General features: G+C 33.2%; 2 protein-coding genes across 2 annotated transcripts in view; both read right to left on the bottom strand.

Moving 5' to 3' along the window:
* The window catches only part of LKRSDH (lysine ketoglutarate reductase/saccharopine dehydrogenase), a 109,778-nt gene that overhangs the window by 31,489 nt on the left and 57,383 nt on the right, over positions 1-20,906 (bottom strand). Inside the window, exons 12-13 of the mRNA XM_077442338.1 lie at positions 8,362-8,432; positions 7,270-7,403 (exon numbers count right to left, since the gene is read on the bottom strand). Coding sequence (XP_077298464.1) covers positions 7,270-7,403; positions 8,362-8,432 — 205 coding nt within the window. The remainder of the gene's footprint in view (positions 1-7,269; positions 7,404-8,361; positions 8,433-20,906) is intronic.
* Positions 13,985-16,462, bottom strand: LOC143920120 (zinc finger MYM-type protein 1-like). Its single transcript, XM_077442832.1, has 2 exons — positions 16,264-16,462; positions 13,985-16,193 (listed from the first exon to the last, which is right to left on the bottom strand). Exon 2 carries the CDS (start codon positions 16,148-16,150, stop codon positions 13,985-13,987), a length of 2,166 nt encoding a protein of 721 aa, XP_077298958.1. The 5' UTR covers positions 16,151-16,193; positions 16,264-16,462.

Raw genomic sequence — 20,906 nt, 5'->3', positions numbered from 1 at the left:
TACAATACGATTAATAAACATTTTTATACGACAATACGAATTTATACAATAAACATCCACAGAGACGTCTATCTATGGAGAGAAACCCGTTGAATCCTGAGATATAACAATAGCTCAAGATTTCGCGAGAGAAATGGGTAGGGAAAGCCAATTTTGCAGGACTCGTTTCGAAACGACCGACCTGGTTACAAACCAAGCTCTGGCCAGCAGCAAGCAGGGAGACTCGAACTCATAACCACATTGACCATAGCAAGATATGCTAATCACTAGTCTATGCTGCTGGTTATGTATATATGTACATACATACATACATCAAGCAGAATTTATTTTATTTTAACCAGTGACGTAGATAAGTGGTTAGTATATGTATATGCTTTCGAACATTGTGGTCACAGGTTGTAGTCCCACTGGTTGCTGCTGGCCAGACCTTGATTTGTGATTCCAGATCGATCGTTTCCTATCAGAGTTTGCCAATTTATCTGATTTTCATTGAAATGGTGCCAACAAATTGGCAACCTTTACCCATTTCTCGAATTTTTTACCGGTATACAGCATCTTGAATTTTGTTGATTCGTATAAAAATGCTACAAAGTTTTTCATAAATGTCTAGCAAATTTTGAGTTTTTCAGCATCTCAAAATTTGACGGTTTATATTGTTGCGTAGGGGTGGGTGGAGGATCCAAGTAAAAGGCCAACAGTCGTTTCACAGCATTTATTGATGATTCAGGAGATATACGTACTGACAGTGCTCAGTCCAGAATGACCTGATATCGCCTACGTACCGCCTTATAAAGGGTAGATCTCTCAGGACGCCTAATCTGTATACCTGTTGTATAGTCACGTATTCGGATATGTATTTCCAAGACATTAGGTCTCCCCGTACCGATTCTGAGAAAGAACTAATAACGGTCATTGTTTAGCCTAAATGCACTTAGAGTCCAGATATAATCTTTGGAAGTAAGTGCATGCACCTAGTAAATCCGATAACAGATATCCGTTGGTCTAAGTGCAATTCGCTCAATCCGCGGCGTACGTAACAATATAAAAAAAATACTCGGAAAATGTAAAAAAAAAATTATCCATAGATGTCTCTGTGATGCTTTGTTAAAATTATTATAAAAATTGTATATCGATAATTATAATTGGCGAGGAATGTGCATTGGAGTTTACCTGTCAGGCCTCCTTGGTATATATGTATGTATATGTACGTAAAAAAAAATAAAAAAAAAAATTTCAAGTTCTTGTCATATATCCAAAGATGAAAAAATGCATAAAGATTGTTCGCGTTAGTTTTGACCGCAACGTCAATCGCAATGGACTAGCAAATTGCATACTAAAAAGAGGGGTGTTCCTGATCTATCTAGTATAGTGTAGTATAATATTTACTGCTTTACGTAGACTTTTAGTTTATCTTTCCGGTGCGGTGGTTCATATATATTGAATAATAAAGTTTTACCACGCGCGCTGTGCGGATGAAATTTCTCAATTTGAGAATAAAACTTATCGTGCCGCGCCCAATTGAATACCGAAACCGCCGAAGAATCCATCCCAAAGAAACCCCTTACCCCTTATTTAACCAAATAGACTCGTGAATAGTTTCAGGGGATTCTCCCGATTCCGGAGCGAGATTAGAAGATGGTCGCTTTGGATTCTGACCCAATTAACTTTCAAACCTCGAGTTTTCCCCCGTGCGGTCAATTTCCTTTTGTTTTCCATTGCACATTTTTATGTTCGTAGAAATCTTATTTTAAATCTACCTAAGGTGGAATCTCATTATAATTGCCTCGGTGGGTAGTTTTTACAATCGCTTTAATTAAAACGTACGTTTTGCTATTATTTTCATATTAAAATATGAAAGTGGACTTAACAAATTTAAATCGGTGTAATTGCATGACAACGCTTGTAGACTACACTGTCACGCAATACATATAACATAAAATTACTTACACGGACTATTTGATGAAAATAATAATTAGAATCTAATAAAACCAAATGAAAAATGCCTTTGTTTTTAAGATAACCATCTCTGTTATTCAATTTTTAGGCGTGTCGTAATTTAAAGAAATTAAACAATCACAATCAATAGGAAAAATATCTGACTATTGGATTCAATACTAAATTTCGAGTTAAAGACTGCAAAGGTCAAAAAATGTAAATATGTATGTATGTAAGTTTTGGTTCGTATAATCCGTGACGTTATCGAAAAAATCAAATTTTCTATGACGACGATATCGATTTCGATTCCGTTATCAATTTCGATTCCTTTTTCAGTTCCGGTTCCCAATTCCTTTTTCAGTTCCGATTCCCTGAAATTATCTAATATATAATTTCGAAAGAGACTTTGTATGTAAGAAACATTGGTTGGGAGCTTCGTAAACAAGTCAAAATTTCTATGACGACGAGTCGATTTTTTTTATTAATATTATTTATTTTCGATTCAAATAAATTTAATAAAAAAAAACAAATTAATGTTTGCTATTAGATTAGCCACGTTTAAGCGGTTTATATTACAAATACCGAGCGAAGCCGGGTAAAACCACTAGTATAATATAATAACAATTTACATTAGGAATTTATAAAAAAAAGTAGAATCAAAATTCTTTAAAATCTTCAAATTGATAAATTCATTTAATCAATAATGTGTCATGCTATGATTATAAATATGTACGTACATAAATACAAACGATATATATGTACATATATTATATATCAGTGGCGTGCGGTGAAATTCTCTCTCTTTTTGTCGTACAGCCTCACTTAATGTGCACAGGCAGGATACAAGAGGAACAGCCTGTTCCTCTTGTATCCTGCTCGCGCACATTAAGTAAGGCTGCACGACAAAAAGAGAGAGTATTTTACCGTACGCTACTGATATATATGTATGTACATACGTGTATACATATTTATATGCGGACATCTGTTAAAGTGGAAGAAGCTTGTCCGTACATACGGGCCAACAAATCGTATTAGGAAAAAAGTCATTCATGGGCGGAGAGAGATGGGGGGGTATTTCAAGAAGACAACGGATAAAGTTAAGCGGTCGTGATTATATTGTCTCCAAGTTTTTTCCCCTCTGGGCGAGGGCTAACGACCGGGCCGGGCGCTGCGCCCCATTCGCCCCCTTTCCCTCGCCACTTAACCAAAAAAGTTTTCGCTATGCCGAAACGTTTTCGGTGTACGCGAGCCCCGTAGAAAACATAATGGAATAAAACCGTTTCCGCGGAAGTGGAGGTCCCTCCCCAACTTACCATCTGACTTTTTGACAGTTTGAAATAACGCCCCCCACCCCCCTTTGGTACGGACGTATAACTCAATTCTCGCCGAGAGACCTCTAAGGGTCTAAATTTATAAAAACTATAGAGTGCACGTGTATGTACCATAGATGTTTATCGTGCATTTCGATATAGATTTATATGTATGTGTAATAAGTACATATGTAAACTGCAGTTTTGCTCCGGTTTTACGTATTTGCTTGTCGATGCTCGACGTGGCGTGAAACTGACTGCGATTAATTGGACGTAATGTGTATTAGCATTAAACGTTCCTCCCGGTTATAAAGCATTGAATCCGACGATTTACCGTTCGAATTTCGTTAATTCCAACCCTCGAACGAAAGGGCGTTCAATTTAAAAAATTAAACCAAAAAGTTTAAGTTGGACCAATACGCCATTTGGACAATTTAAAAAATAATTTCAATTTAAAAATCTTTAACCTTACACTATTTAATAATCACTATTTCAGTATATTATCGTTAAAATTGATATTTTTTTCTTTCTCATTTCATTGGTACCATCTTATCAATTCCCGATAAATCATTACTAATGCTATCGTTTTTCTTCCGGTCATGTACGGAATCATCACTCCGTCTTCCAAAATTGTGAATTGGTTTTCTTAATCTCGGTCATTCAGACCACTAATTCATAAGCCTTTTTTCTGTTTAAACGCCTCAGTTGAGGAGTTGTGTACAGCATCTGCAATGCTTATACATATATTGGGGTGACATTGCAGTCTCATCTCGTGAATTCCCGGATAACCTCTCTTACAGTTTGAATTTTGACGTCCTTGTGGATCTCTTCGTTTGTAACAAAGCGATATGCATCGGTGATGATCCTCAAAAACTGGTTTTGGCATATCTGTAACATATTCGATATTGGATGGCTTTTTGCACCCCCACAGTTGTACATATGCCATACGTCCATACAAGCTTCACAATGGCCTCGAATATTAATCTTTTGCAGAGAAGGTCTAATTTGGAATGTCTTCCTATTAGCCAGTACATTTCTCTGTTTGATTCGAATATGCTCTATTTTTTTCTTGATATGATGCCTCCATGTAAGCTTTGAGTTGAGATGCAGTCCTAAATATAAATAATGTAATAAAGAATACATCTGTATTTGCTAGTGCTGTAATAATATGAATATACCTTGAAACACATTTTAACGAATTTATCATCTGAAAAACAAATAGAGAGCCGTGTCACCTGGCCGTCCCTCCCCTTCACTCCCTGTCGGCTCACCACTTATTATTTATTTAGTGTGAACAAATGCATATACATATGTATAGTTTGACTAGTTAAATAGTCGTTCGATAGGCATATGTATAATTTGACTAGTTAAATAGTCGTTAAATTTTCCCTGTGATTTGAAAATACATATATATCCGTCGTAGATATATGTATGTACATACTCGTAAATAGAAGAATAGATATGTTCATAAATTTAACAAACCAAATTCAATTACCCTCTGATAATAAAAAAGCATACATATATGTATTTTTAACAGAGATGTCCAAAAGGGGTTCAAAGTGCTTATTTTTTCTTTTTAGAAACTTTTTATTAGCTTCACTTGTGATCTTCAAAAAATTGTGATCTGATTTTGAACCACTTCCACTCTTCAGATCACTTTGATATCTCACCTACGTACATAAGTTAATAAATCCGGCATGAAGCTAGAAGAGTTTAATCGTTAACGATTTTATTAAAAATTACATTGGAATATTGTGTCGAATCGAAGTGACGACAGCTAGCGATCCAAACATGTCTGTCTGCCGCCCTTTCACTACTCATGGCTCAAACAGTTATAACAGTTACTGTTTTCACTGTCATTTTTATAAAAATATAGATGATATTTTTATGTTAAATGAGTACCATCGATTAAAATCCATATATTCCTAAGATATAACATCCTTGAGGCACTTTTGTAACATCTTTACATGTAGTTTGAAATATGTATTTAAATGTTCTAAAATTTTAAATACGGCAATAAAAGTTCCTTAATGAATTAAATAATATTAATACTCAGATAAATTAAAGCAGGGTAGGATGTGCTCCGAGCTCGCGTTTGTGAACACACCCCCGCATCTACTGCCCCATCCCTACCACCCCTCAACCTCCACCATTCGAATAGTTTGGCCAAAAGTCTCACTTTCGCCAGCCAGTCAGCCAGGCGAGCAAGCCGCAGCGTAAAATAACACATTTCCAACCGGCGCGACAGTCGCAAAACTTTACACAGTGGAAACAATTAACTCTTCCGAGTTAACTTCGCGAGGCGACACTGGCGCCGGGGAGGACATTCGTTCGCGGAGTGACAATTTGGAGATTGTCGCCCGAGAATTTAATCCGGCAATCCCCCGAGAAATATGATGACGAAACGAGGTGCGACGATCATCCACTTTTCACCGCCATTTGATATCTTATGTAATTCTTAGGTTAAGTTATTCTCGCACTGGCGTGGAGCTAATTAATTAGATTTTGTTTTAATTTTTCCGGCCGCTTTATTTAATTCGTCGGGTACTGTCGTGTCGTAAATTTTTGAATTAAAAATTTACGAGCATAATTTAATTCGCGTGACTTGTAACTATAGTACGTACGTGCCAATTATGGTTCACTTTAAATGCCTCCTCCTCCCCCGCCTCTCCCAACCAATGTCTGTCTGTACGTATGTACATATGTATAATATTTATAATAGTCGAACGTCAATCATCGATCAAAAATTAATTATTGCTGTATTATTTTAAGTATTCATATCACTTATGCATTATTTTGTTCCATATAATTACATATATTCCAATGATTAAATTACGTATGTACATATGTAGTTTATCGATTGCCGTTGTGTGTGTGTGTGTGTGTGTGTGTGTGTGTGTGTGTGTGTACAAATAGAATTACGTAATTGTTACAGCTCAAGTCCATTGGGAATTTAATTTGAAATTCATAGTTTCGATGAGACTTTCAGTGTTTCTTCTTACCACTTTCTGCTTCAGTTACTATTAACATCAAAATTATTAAAATTAAACATTATATGTATTTTTATTTCATTAGTAGCTGAACCCGGCATGCGTTGCAATGCCACAATAACGCATGCAATTCCCGTTCCCGTTCCCATTCCCGTTCTCGTTCCCGTTTCCTTTCCCGTTCGCGTTCTCTTTTTAGATGAATAAAGTAGGATTAAAAATAAACGTAGATAAGAATAAACTAATTTTCAATAGCTATTGCATTCCTGATAGCATTTCATTACATGATAAAATAGTATAAATAGTAAATAATTACTTATATTTAGGTCAAATAATTGACATGTCCGATAGTTAAAAAGAAGAAATAAAAAAAAAACGTATAAAATTAGGATGAATGCGGTTTTTAAATCAAAAATGCCACTTTGCCTGAAGAAAAAGATCTTCGATCGATGTGTTTTGCCAGTGATGACGTATGGATGTGAAACTTGGACATTGAACGCCAAGTTGCTACACAAAGTCCAATGCACTCAAAAAAGTACAGAACGTTGTACGCTTGGCATAAGGCGGAAATACAGGAAACGGAATACATTGGTGAGAAGTATGACAAGGGCTGTGGATATAGTGGATAGAGTGGACGAGAGGTGGACAAAAGAAATGCTAGAATGGTACTCGAGAGAATACAAAAGAGTAAACAGAAGACCGCAAGAAAGATTGGTAGACGAAATTAGGAAAATGTACGAAGTGAGATGGATGAGAGTTGCGCAAAACAGAGACGAATGAAAGCAGATGGCGAATGGCTGTAGACGATGATGATGAGATGGATGTAGTACAAAAAATTTGCTAGCACCTTTACTTTAATATATTTATAAAAACCATAGGCTAATACAAAATGCAACCTTACACTTTTTAATTTCGCTACAAAGTGTTTATTTTTTTTCTGTTTTAAATTAAGGCGCGCACGGGAAATGATAATTTTTTATTTCATAAACTTCATAAATTATTCATCGTGTTCCTTCGTGTCGGAATTGTTTGCTTACCAACTATGATGGCTATGTTCTTTTCCCTGTGCAGATATTCAACTAGAGGTGCGGACACAAAGCCAGCACCCAGAACAAGAACTCGTTTCTCCGTGTCTCCCAGCTCTCTGTCGGCCTTCTGTCTCGACTTTCCGCTGAAAGTAAAAAAGAGAACGAATTTTATTATTATCTTTTTTTAGTTGCCACAAGTCACTTTTAACATACCCCGTAATTAAAATTTAAGAGTGAATGCCCCGCTCTAAAAATATAATATAATATATCACAGTGTACTTTGTTTCCTACTTTTCTGGCCTACACGGCACACGCTCGCGTAAAACTAAATAAAATATTTAACAAGAGCACATCTTGCTAGCTATTTATTGGTAGAATTTTATCCCCATGTGAACGCTGAACGTTTCTTTTGTCTCAACTTATGAGCACCTTCGGTGGGGAAAAGTGTACCCAAATGGTTAGCCAAAGTCAACATAACGTATAGCCCTTACGTGAAAATTATTTATCTTTGTCGTGTATGTACATAAGTATTTTTGATACACTTTTGCACTTTTAAAATTTACTGCACATATGCTAGTTTCAGAAACACGTACATATAAAGTGAGCCTGAAAGTAACTTCGGAAGCGACCGCTATCTATAATCTCAACCCAGAGGCGGACAAATCAAACTTTCATCCTAAACAAAGTCGATTTATCTTTAGGAGATGATCTCACTTCTGAGCGAGAGATAAGAAACGCAAGGCTAAGGGGTTGAGGTGTATAGCTTTCTTAAGGGTGAAAGGGGTTGAGCACGCGTGACGAAAATTATCCCTCCTTCTCCTCCCATCCCGCAGGGGCTTCAAAAGGCGCTTAATTATTGTGAACCGCTGCGAAGAGTTCAACATCTTGACTTGTCAGTCTAAATGTTGAAATCTTCTTCGGAATTAACGATCCGTGAACGTACTATGAAAATCCGTTTATATTAAATTAACGGTCGACAACTAAAATAAACTTTTAATGACAAAGAGATTCGAAAGATATTTACCTAAATAATTTTAAGACTATGTGTGTATGTATGTCATCCTTATATTTTGATAAATAATAAATCAATGTTGATTTTACCTGTTTGCTGTTCTCAAATCATTGATATACTCATGGGCTGGTGTTAATCTTCCGTTGCTAGCTATTATGGCCTGAAAGAAAATTAAATTTTAATTTAAAACAAAGTGCAAATAAAATATATTTTATAATGGCAAAAAAAGCACGAGTGTAGTTATTTGAAATGTAGCATCTTTAGCTTTTGTATATATACTATAATACATTTAAATACGTAAATGTTTTCATTTCTAATATTCGAGAGTCGCGTCGCATTCATTTATAAGCGGAAATACCAAACAGTATACATATAATACATATGTATGTAAATAAAAAAATACATGAACGTATGCGGTTTAATGTAAAAAAAACAGAAATTATAAAATACTTATTTAATTGTCTATATATTTATTTATATGACAAAACTTCGTATCGTCTGAAATAAATAAAATATTATTATTTATATCTCAAAATAAGCTTCACATTAATGACTCATTTTAAATTTGTATGTTAGTAATATAAATAAATGTATATATAAGTATACATATATAGCATAATGAATAATATTCCTTCGAGAAATCATTCAGAGTGATCGTTTAAGCGGATTATTGACATTATTAAAATTGAGCGCCCAGTGAATGAAAATAATATATTTCACAAAAAGAATTTCAATCACGAAAGAAATTTTGCCTAAAAATACAACCTTTATGTTCTTTAAATTCTTCTTTATTTTTAGCTCGAAAACAATATAAAGTCAAAAAATTCGAAAAGTCATTCTTGCATCGAGTGCTATTCATATACATACGTATGTATGTACATATATATGTATGTACACACTTTTACATAAATATATATGTACATATATATATATATATATATATATATATATATATATATATATATATATATATATATATATATATATATATATATATATATATATATATATATATATATATATATATATATATATATATATATATATATATATATATATATATATATATATATATATATATATATATATATATATATATATATATATATATATATATATATATATATATATACATATACGAACAAGCATAGCGAAAATTTGAGAAAACGAACTATGCAATAAATGATGTGAACGTATGTGGTTAAATTTCCAGGCCAATGCACGGCAAATTCAAAAGAAAAATAAAAGCTAAAATTGCTTTCGTTCTTGAAGAGGGATAAGCACTTTTGCTCCCACTTCAAAACTTCAAACTCACAGCTATTAGTATTCTAGCCATTCTTTGTTTTATATCAAAGGAATTACTCATTGTGAACTAATCAGACAATGTATTAACTTGACGTAAGAATTCACTATACATACATATGTACATATTTGTCGATCTACATCGAGTTTTCTTTTTGAATTTCTTTTAATAAGACAATGCTAATTTCTTTTATTATACAATTTACGTGCGCCTAAGTGGACTGCTACAGCAATAACATAAATGTATTTTTTTACAGTTGTAGTGTATCTTCCAGTTGTAATATATTGTAAACAAATATTAACGCATTATTAAAGTCTATAGCAATCGTAAGAACACCAGAACTGTCAAAACTCAACTATTATATTTCAATTCTTCTTTTTTTTACTTTTTTACGTGTATAATTCAAAATACATATGTTCATTCAACGACCTATACTTTTTGATACTTAAATCTCACTCTTGATTTACAATTGCTTTTATAAATTATTTGAAATTTTCAATATGTATTATATATCTGATATAAACAAATAAAATCAATACAAACGTTGGACACAATTCCATTTCAGTCATTTAGTATATTATGTATGTAATTTTACGTAAAAAAAGTACATGTTTAGATGATTTTTTTTAAATATAAAATCGCAAACTCGCCCGTTTTCTATTTGTGTTTACGCAACTTTGCAAAAGCGATTTAGAGGGAAATCTTTGTGCCTTAATCCTCGCGATCGTACAGCAAGTGGTATAAATTTTCCGACGAGATCACCTAACGTCTATCGCGGCAGAGAAAAGGTTAAAAAGGGAAAAGAAAAGAAAACGTTTCGTTTGAAAGAATGGAAGAAAAAAAAACGAAAAAACACATGAGCTTCGTTTGAAGTTTGTATCGGCGCCGCAAGCTATTTGATTCAGGCACCAATTTTTCCATGTTTGTTTGAGTTTGTTCATTTAGACTTTAGGAGACAATTCTTGATATATTAGTTTAAACTATTCAGTTTATTGATTATTTTCACAAAATTCCGAGCACCACGATTCTCGAATACACTCATATACGAATATGTCGAGTCGAGGAATCTGATTAAGTATCACTTCAACCGTCGCAATGTAACCACAAAGACGTGAAGTGCAAAATTATGTCCGCGATGAGAACAGGATTAGTATCACCTGAGCCAAGTTACCAAGTCCAACTATTCGCAATTAAATTAAATTAAACCGTGCAAATTTAAAGCGCTAGGCGTACGCCAATTTATGCGCCATTGTTACGTATGAACCGATTTTAAATCTACATACGCATAATATATCTTCCTACATTATTAAAAAAAAGGGAAATGGAAAATCCGACGGCGATGGAAATGGTAGAAGCGAAGGGTTTTTCGATTTTGGTGGAAATGTCTTTTAGGCTTGCCGTTAAATGATACTAAATCTTGATAAATGACTCTCGTGTCGTTTATCAACTGCATTTAGGGGGAGGGACAACTTGTGAATTGTGGTTATCCTTTTGTTGAGCCATTAGCATACCAATATTTTACTCTCCTGTGTATACAACGACTATTGATTCGTACTTTTTACACTCCTTCATAGCCGTACTTGTTCAACTCGAATTAATTTCATGGAATTTAATTTCAAAACGGATTTAAATAAAATTGAAATTATGTACAATGCTAATATATTTATTGCAATAATTGAGCCGTTATATTTGAAAGTGGTGGAAGTCCAGTTCCAGTTCCAAAAACACTATTTCTATTTGATTTAATTCAGAAATTGTTATCACTTTTTTTAATTCGATATGTCTAGAATCTCGGGAAACAGAATAAACGTATTACACCAGTATTTTTAAATATTCTTAAACGCAAAACATTATATTTAATATTTTGCGAAATATTTCTTGGAATGAAGAAAAATGGAATTATGCCACTTTCAAATATAACGGCTCAATTATATAGGTTATTACAAAACTATTCTTATTTTCACTTCGCCTCTTGGTCCGACACTATTCCTACATTCTTCCGATCGGTTTGCCATTTTGCGCAGTTTGGTCACCGATAGAAAGTTAAACTGCTTACGATGGTGAAAAATAATCGTAAACACGTTAAAGAATCCAAAAATTTTGTAAACGATGACAACTTATGGCCAATAAATTAATAGCCTTTTTTGTTTTACTTTCCGCCACCCACTCGTTTTGTCAGGTTTTAATTGATTTAAACGCCTATAATTTTAGTACATATAGTTTAAGAATCAAATAAGCCTAGTAAAAAAAGTATCCGAATGTTAAAAGTATGAGCAAAGTATTAAAGTGAAAATTATTGAAATACAACTTAATGAATATATACGTGAATACATAATTAGTGTCTATTAAAATAACACCATCTGACCTCAAATAATCTGTAAAGTTTTGATCGAATTAATTAAATTCGTGAAAATTTATACTCATTCCGAGTGTCTTTCTACAAATTGTATCCCAGAGAAATAACATATGCCCATGGCACATAAATATAATAAAATGCGAATATGTAGGTACATATATTTTAGTTGATTTTGATATGTAGAAGCGTGGCACGTTCAGAGTTCGCGGCACGTGCGCGTTATTGGCCGTATCTTTTGACGTTCGCGAGGTCGCAGCCGCTCTTTTCAGACCGGTCTTTTATCTCATGGGAGCAAGAGGGTCGCATAAGTTATTCATGAAGAGGTCCGTCCCGGCTGAGCAGACCTCAGATGACCGCTAATTGAAAAGTTTGTGAGCAGGGCCCAAACCAACTTTCGCACGAATGGAGACCCGTTGGCTTTCCGCTCCCTAATCCGCCCACTGTATCACTTTACTTCCTATTCATGTCGAAACGTATTGTCACCCTTTGTAATTACTCATTGATTCGGTAAACGTACTCTGTAGGTGTAAGTAATCACTTAAAACTCGCTAAAAGGTTCCTTGCCGGAATCTAAAACTGACCAGCCCTTGAAAAGTTAGACGGCGAAAACATACGTACACATTCTATATGTATACAGCTTTTCCGTGAAAAATCTTTTAAAAGGAATATTTATTGTGTTATGTTTGAAAGAACATGTGTATGTATACGTAGATAGATCAAACAAACTAAAGAATCTGTTCAGTAAAACTTTCAGCTTACAAACTGCGAAGTAGTTATTCTTGGGAGTTTGAAAACCCTATTGTACCTATATATGTATATACACACATATGTACATATTATAGATACATATGTATGTATATATATACCCATAGGTTACATCTTCAATTTATTACGTATTATTATATGATTGACTTTTAATTTTCAATGGAAAATCGAAAACTACATTGTACATCAATAGATATAAAAATCAATGTTTGTCTGTTTGTCTATCACGTATGCGTTCCTATACCATTCAACCGATTGCGATGAAACTTACAGAAGTTATTTTGTGTAAGCCCGTGATGGTTTCTGTAAAAAAAATCGCCCAAAATGGGAATGAAAACGGGATAAACGGGAATGAGTGGCATTGCAACGCAATAATTTCAAATGTGTTTGCGTCGCCACCTGGGTTGTTAGGGTAAAATAAACAAATAATTGAATAATTTCAAATGTGTTCGCTGTCTGCGTTTTTCCGACAAATTATCATTACTGTAATTTAATTTGATTAATAATTTGAAACTGAAGCATTCACTTGTCGAAACACATCGAGAAACGAGAACGGGAATTGCTTGCGTTATTGTGGCATTGTAACGCATGCCGGGTTATATTATATTAATCATTAAATTACTATAGGTATATTTATCGCTGTGTATATAGCCGTTCACGATCCACTGCTGGGTGAAAGCTTTCCATTATTTTCAGTTTTGAGCAACACTCATCCATTAGACCCACACATTTTCCTTATTCCGTCCACCCATATCACTTCTAGTCTTCCCAGCGTTGTTTCACACTCTCTTGGGTACCATTCGAGCGCTTATCTTAGCTATATTTCCGCCATATGACATATTATTGAGGAGTTATGTAGGAGAATGGCGTAAGAGCGATTAAAAATAAGTAACCTAAGTATCTACCATAACATCTCCTCGATTGTGTTGTCAACTTGTCAGGAGCCGAAACGATAATAGCTTTCGGTCAAACTCAGACCCAAGAGTCAATATTAATAAACTAATGTGTAATGAGTGTAGGTAGAGGATAGTTTACTTCGTCACGTGTTTTATAATTATACATTTTTATTATACATATGTATACTGATTTCAGCCTGTAATAAAGTGACATGAAGGAATATTTCACTCTTTTTATAAATTTGTCATTTAAATTAAGTGAGCTGGAATAAGAAGTAGACAGGCAGAAACACATATTATATGTACATACCAGTGGCGGGCGGTGACTTTTCAAACAAGGGATGCTGTCCCTTGTTTGAAAAAAAAAACCGACCAATTTATTTTTTAAAATTTTATTTTATTCTTCGTTTCTTTTTACAAAATTCATCGATAACCGCATCATAGAATTTTTTATTGTTTTTTAAATTTGACATTATTTTCTTTTCGATTGCAATTAAAGCAAGACCAGAGAGTCTTTCTTCACTTTGACTACTTCTGGTGAACGTTTTAATTCTTTTTATAGTCGAAAATGATCGTTCAGCCGATGCGCTCGTGGAAGGTATCGTACAAATTAATTGTATTAAACTAAATACTTGTTCCAAAACGTCTATTAGATCATCTTTCACAATTAATTCCTTTACGTCATTTATAGATTTCAAATGAAAATCTTGCGTTGAGTACATGTAAATTAATTCGCTTTTTAATTTCATAAAATCAAAGTATTTTCCATAAGTTAGGTGGAGTGATTTAAATAGGAAATCTGGAAAATTATTTTCATATTCTTTAAATTTTTTGACGTTAAAAAATTCGAGAAATTTTAAATTTTCGATATCTCGAAATCGATTGGTTGTATTTACTGAAAGAGTTTCTAAAATTTCAGAATAGTGAAGTTTATACGTTGTTTTCACATCTTCTTCACATTCAGCATATTTTCTTTTTCTATTAAAATTTTTAGTTATTACTTTGTTCCACAATGAATCAAAATCGTCTTTTTTGTTATCTAAATATTTTACAAATTTTTTAATTTCACTTACGCAATACGATATGTCAAAGGTTTTTTTTTGTAAAATTTCAAATAAAAAATCTGCCGAATTAAATATTGCAGAAAATAAATGCAAATTGAAATTGAATTCAAACTCTTTTAAATAACGATGAAGGACTTCAGCATTTATGACAGCATCAGTATCCCATTCGTCTTCGTCATTAATTATTTGATTAAATATTTCCATTAATTCTGTTTGATATTCTAATATCATATTTAAAATTTTGCTATTGTAGTTCCATCGTGTAGGGGCAGCAGTGGGAAATCGTTTTTTTATTTGACAATCGAGAAGGGAAATTCTTCTTGAAGACTTACAAAAAAAAGTTGAAAATGACAACATACGGCTGAAAAAACGTTTGCATCCGGATATATGTTTAACAGATTGCGACAAAACTAAATTCAATCTGTGAGCGTAACAATGGACAAATAAAGAATTAGGACAAATATCTCGAATTTTTCGTTGCACTCCATTATGCTCCCCGGACATTACAGCCGCTCCATCGTACGTTTGTGCAATTAATTTGTCCAAACAACCAAATTCTTCCAAGGTCTCACGTATGTGCTGAAAAAGAGCATTAGCTGTTCTATTGGGACTAACATCGACAAATCCAACAAATCTCTCCTGAATTTCATTATTTTCATCTACATATCTAAAAATAGTAGATAGCTGAGCTTTGCGACTGATATCTGTAGATTCGTCCACAATTATGGAAACAAATTTTGATGCACGTATTTCAGTTTTAATCTCATCTAGCAAGACTTTTGATATTGCGGATACCAAGTCATTTTGTATATGGTTCGATAGTCCAGTAAACACCGTAGAGTTATCTAAATGAGTTTTCAATTTTATGTCTGATTCACTCAACAGATACAGCAATTCAATATAATTCCCTCTATTTTCCGATTCCTGGTGCTCAAAATGTCCTCGTAAAGGTTGTTCTTGTTTTGCTAAAAAACAGATCGCGCTTATTAATTTCGACAAAATGTATCTATTTGCAGTAACTTCTTTGTTGTGCATTTCAATATTTGCTTTAAATTGAGCACTTAAAAAATTTTCTATACGAGGTCCCTTTCCAAATTTTTTAAATTGAGCAGCAGAACATATGTGAGCTTGAGAACATTCATGTCTCTTGCGCGATTTACTTAAATTGTTTAGGTCAGAAAATCCAAATTTACTCCAGACATTCACTTCTTGAGAAAATAAAATACATGGCCAACAGAATAATTTCGTTAAGTGAGCACATCCACAAATCCATGAAATTTTTTCGTATGTTTCTGTGTTAAAATACCTTTTAAATGTTTTTGTTTTAGACTGAATATTTAATATTGGTGTGGGTTTGGGGCTCTTAACAATAATCTCCTTTTCATTAAATGGGAGAGAAGCAAATCTTCTTTTCAGCACATTTTCAATTAAACAATTGCAATTATTATTGATCTCGACGACAAGTCCACTCTCATTGTTATTTTCGATATCCATATTAAAGGCAATAATGAAAACTCGTAAGTAGTGGAACAGTAAACTAAAAATAAAGTTAGACGAAACTAATTTAAATGAAAACTTAATTCAAAAGTAAAAAATAACCAACTTACAGTATAAATGATTAACTTCGTCTAAAGAAATGAATCGGCTAGCTTTTTGATAAATAACTTGGGGCGTAGCGTGCGGAAATATCGATCAACAGCGGCTTCCAAGTGAAACTCAATAGATAAGCAAACAGAGAAACCGAATCCACCGTAGAGGTTAAACAAGTGTCAACGCGTCCGCGCGAATAAGACAGCCTCATAGTGCGCATGCGCAAATGGGATCGGTCGCGACTCCGAATCCATGACGCGCGCGCACTTCACTCAGCGTCTACTCGCCAGCGTCACTCGCCTGTGGCCGGCCTATGCGAATGCGGCCTATGCGAATCCTTAATAAAAATTATCAAAAGATCCTATATAATGCATCATGTAACAAAAAACACGTGATATGTGAAATATATATCATATACTACATCATAATCACGTACATCACTAAGAATACATCGAAGCGAAATTCAAATATTTATTAAAAATACTCTTGGCTTTTTAAAGTTATAGGGGATGCGCCGCATCCACCGCATCCATGGACCGCACGCCACTGGTACATACATATATCAAGTATGTTATTTTTTTCCATAAAAACTTCATTTGAAACTTTTCACGTTAGCTAAATTTCATGCAAAAAGTCTCCTTCGTTTCTACCCAGAATAATTAAATATTTCTTTCAATATATAAATCAAAAATTTTGTATTTTTGATTCATTTTTTGTCTACAAAGTTCAGTTAATTTTACGAACCGAGTGAAGTTTTCATATATTCAAAAGAAAGAAAATAATTCATTCATTTTTTTGTTCTTGCGTTAAAACTTGAGCACAAAGTACACTTATCAATAATAATTTTCAGTTAACAGCCAAATTTATTGTACGCTTAAAAACCAAATGTATCATACACATTAGGGTTTCTGATTTCCCAGACTTTTTCAATTCCCGGGACACAGGATGGAGCTCAGGATCGCTCCCGGGTTTATCGGGATCCCGGAACATCTAAATAGATTTTCAATTTTTTATATTTTTATTAGTATAAAATTTATTTATTTAAAAATAAACAGTACATACAGTACATATGTATATCTATGAAATGGAAAAATTGTAATTATAAAAATAAATTTATTTGAAATATGTACATAGCTGCTTAAGAATACTAAAATATTTAAATGATAATCCGAAAGCCTATTTATAATGGAAAAAAACTCTTTAAATTTCAGTAGAAATTGTTTTCATATTAAGCTAAAAAGGACGAAAACATTTTTTTTATTATCTGTATTTCTCTTGTCAACATGTATATGTATATGAGCCGTTATATTTTAAAGTGGCATAATTCCACTTTTCTTCATTTCGTAAAACATTTAATATAATGTTTTGCGTTTAACAATATTTAAAAATACTGGTACCCTGTAATACGTTTATTCTGCTTTTCCAATATTCTGGACATATCGAATTAAAAAAGTGATAAAAATTTGTGAAATAAGCCAAACATAAATAGTATTTTTGTAACCGAAAATTTAACTTCCGCCACTTTCAAATACTATAACGGCTCATTTTTAATTTTTTTTTTTTGAGTTGATGCTATTTTATTTACGTATCTGTAATTTTATCTTTGAAAACTCCCTACCTAATTCTTCATTCATCGTCAAACACACAGTCGTCTCACCTTAATCAGAATTTAAAAGAGATTATTCCAATGTGAAATCGTCAAAGAAGAATACACTCGCTTCATATTAGTTTTATCGTAGGACATATGTACATTCGCTTTTATTAAACCTTTTAAAGAACGTTTTGATTGTAATATTTTTCCCTAGATTCGTGATAAAAATTCCCGGGACACGGTACATCAATTATTCCGTGATTTCCAAGAATATTCTGACCCGGGTCGACCCAGGCAGAAACCTATATATAATTTGTATTGTTTAAAATTCAAATAATACATATATAATTTGTATTGTTTAAAATTCGCCAGCATCTGTTTGCATCAAGAGACAAGTCAAAGAGATGCTTTGCTTAAAAACATAAATATACCAAGTCTTCCACAAATCCCCATCATATGTTCACCTGAATTATCAATCAATTCATATACATGCAAATTAATTGAATATACGTGTAAGCCAAACATATGTATGTACAGAGGATTAATTCGACATTCGAGCGAACACGCCACTGCGAAATCGTTCCCGTAATACGAAAATAATAGACGATAACGTCTAGAATTCGAAGCGATGAAAAAGCGACCCTCTTAAGTGTAATTTAAGCCGGATTTTCCGGTTTTTTATGACCGGTTTGAAAATATCACAACTCCCTTGTATGTATTATAGGTACATACATAAGTATACCATGAAAGTTTTCTCTTGTAACGCGGTGTGCGCGTAATGAGAAAAACTTCCCACGGCATTGCGGCAGAGAGCTTTTGTCCTCCAACTAGTTGGTAAAGGGAAGACGTGACTTTTGTGCCGACCTGTATACGTATTATCTGTGCCGGTACGTATTATTCACTTACTTTAACTATGGGCGAAAGTCACCCGAGAAAAGTGGTGTGAGGGCTAATTTAATTACCCCGGATAAGTTTTTGAGTTTAAACACCTTAAAAATAGTCAAAATCTAAAGTATACGTATATTTTCAAAGATTGTATTAAAAAATATATGACTTTGTTTTCGTTTTGAACTTCCTAAATAGCATGCATATGTATAAAATATTTTTATTTGAGATATTTATTTATTTACTAGCTGAACCCGGCATGCATTGCAATGCCAAAATAACCCAAGCAATTCCCGTTCCCGTTTCTCGATGTGTTTCGATAAGTGAATGCTTCAGTTTCAAATTAATACTTAATAATCAAATTAAATTACAGTAATGATAATTTGTCGGAAAAACGCAGGCAGTGAACACATTTGAAATTATTTAATTGTTTGTTTATTTTACCCTAACAGCGCAGGTGGTGACGCGAACACATTTGAAATTATTGCGTTGCAATGTCATTTTTACCGTTTCCATTCTCGTTTTCGGGCGATTTTTTTTACATAAACCATCATGGGCATACACACAATAACTCCAGTAAGTTTCATCGCAATCGGTTGAATGGTATAGGAACGCATACGTGACAAACATTGATTTTTATATACATATATAGATTTAAAATGTGGACCATCGAAGCATTAAAGCCTGTAATTTACAGGAATTCCAAATGCGCTACAATGGTCGAAAATATAACAGAAAAGAAACAAAATAAGTCAAATGTTCAGAAATTAAATACACATTTATACATACAATTTGTATACATATATATTTTATATATGTATGTACATATATGTATATATTTCTTATGTGGCATATCATAAAAATGTCTACATAGAGCATACTTTTTCTATATAACCTACATACTTTCTTAATCATTATTATCCGCAATTGACCCTCTCATAACAATAGCATACGAGAAAGCTTCTCAAATATGTATGTATGTCCATTTGGGGATCCATTCGCATTTATCTTGCCCCGCGTTCTACTTACCTGGGCTTCATCAATTATAAATGGCACTCGCTCATTCGTAATGCCAGACATTTTGATATTTTAAATGGTGAATTTATTCAATATGTGTGAACTTAATTTAAATTATTCCGCTGTAATTTTCGAAACGTATGTGCCTGAAAATAAACTTTTTTTAATAAAGATAATATTATACATTTGCCTCGATAAACTCGCGTAAAAATTGCGTGCGTTTTATCAAAGTTTCTGTGGATCCGCCAAAAAATTTCTGATAAATTTTTTTTCTAAGCGGCTTTTGCTTATGCGAAAACTTTCTCGGCAAACCGTCAAACAATTTTATGGATGACGTTGTAATTTTTATGTGAATCGATTAAATTTACATACGTTCACAAAAAAAAAAAAACGGAATAAATATGCGTGCCTGACGTGTCGAGTTAGCTTAACCGGGTAAAATAAAAAAAAAATTGTTTTATACGGTTGTGCGATTTTTTTTTCATTTTCAAATTATGTACGCAAAATCCCTATATGTATGCGCATTAATCTCCCTAATTGCAACATTAAAATAAACGTTATTTCACGGTTTACATCGTAGTTTAATATTAAAATTATACCGCAATTTCGTTTCGGGAGCTTTTTTATTTTGGTTCGTGACTTATCTTCAAATGCCAACTGAAAGAAGAATTATTTTATTTAATTAAAAAAATATATGTGATTTGTATTATAATTTAATTAATCTAGAATATTTATGAAGATCTCTCTCTCTCTCTCTCCCTCTCTCTCTCTCTCTCTCTCTTTATCTCAAGGAGAGGGCTGAAAATTATTCAGTACTAAATTTCATGAAATTAATATAATATAACATTCTATGTACCTATACTAGTATCCTTAAATCGGGCTTTGTCCCTTATGCAAATACGCTCATAACGCGTTGCGTAATTCAAGCCTCGCGTAAATAGTGTCAATTTACGTACTGCTTAAATTTTAATCAAAATTTGTATTCTAACAGTTTTTATATTACAAGCAAATGTCACATAAAAGCAAACACACGTTTACTAAAAGCGGTGCTATTCAAACTCGATTGGGTAAACAGAAGCCTTAGTAAATTATTGATCCCTATGAAATTACATTACATATTTCGGGTTAATATTATATGTACCTTAAAATTGAAAGATAAATTTTGTA

This window comes from Arctopsyche grandis, chromosome 12 (assembly GCF_051622035.1).
Source record: "Arctopsyche grandis isolate Sample6627 chromosome 12, ASM5162203v2, whole genome shotgun sequence".
NCBI classification, from domain to species: domain Eukaryota; kingdom Metazoa; phylum Arthropoda; class Insecta; order Trichoptera; family Hydropsychidae; genus Arctopsyche; species Arctopsyche grandis.
This window is presented reverse-complemented; position numbering and strand designations above follow the sequence as displayed.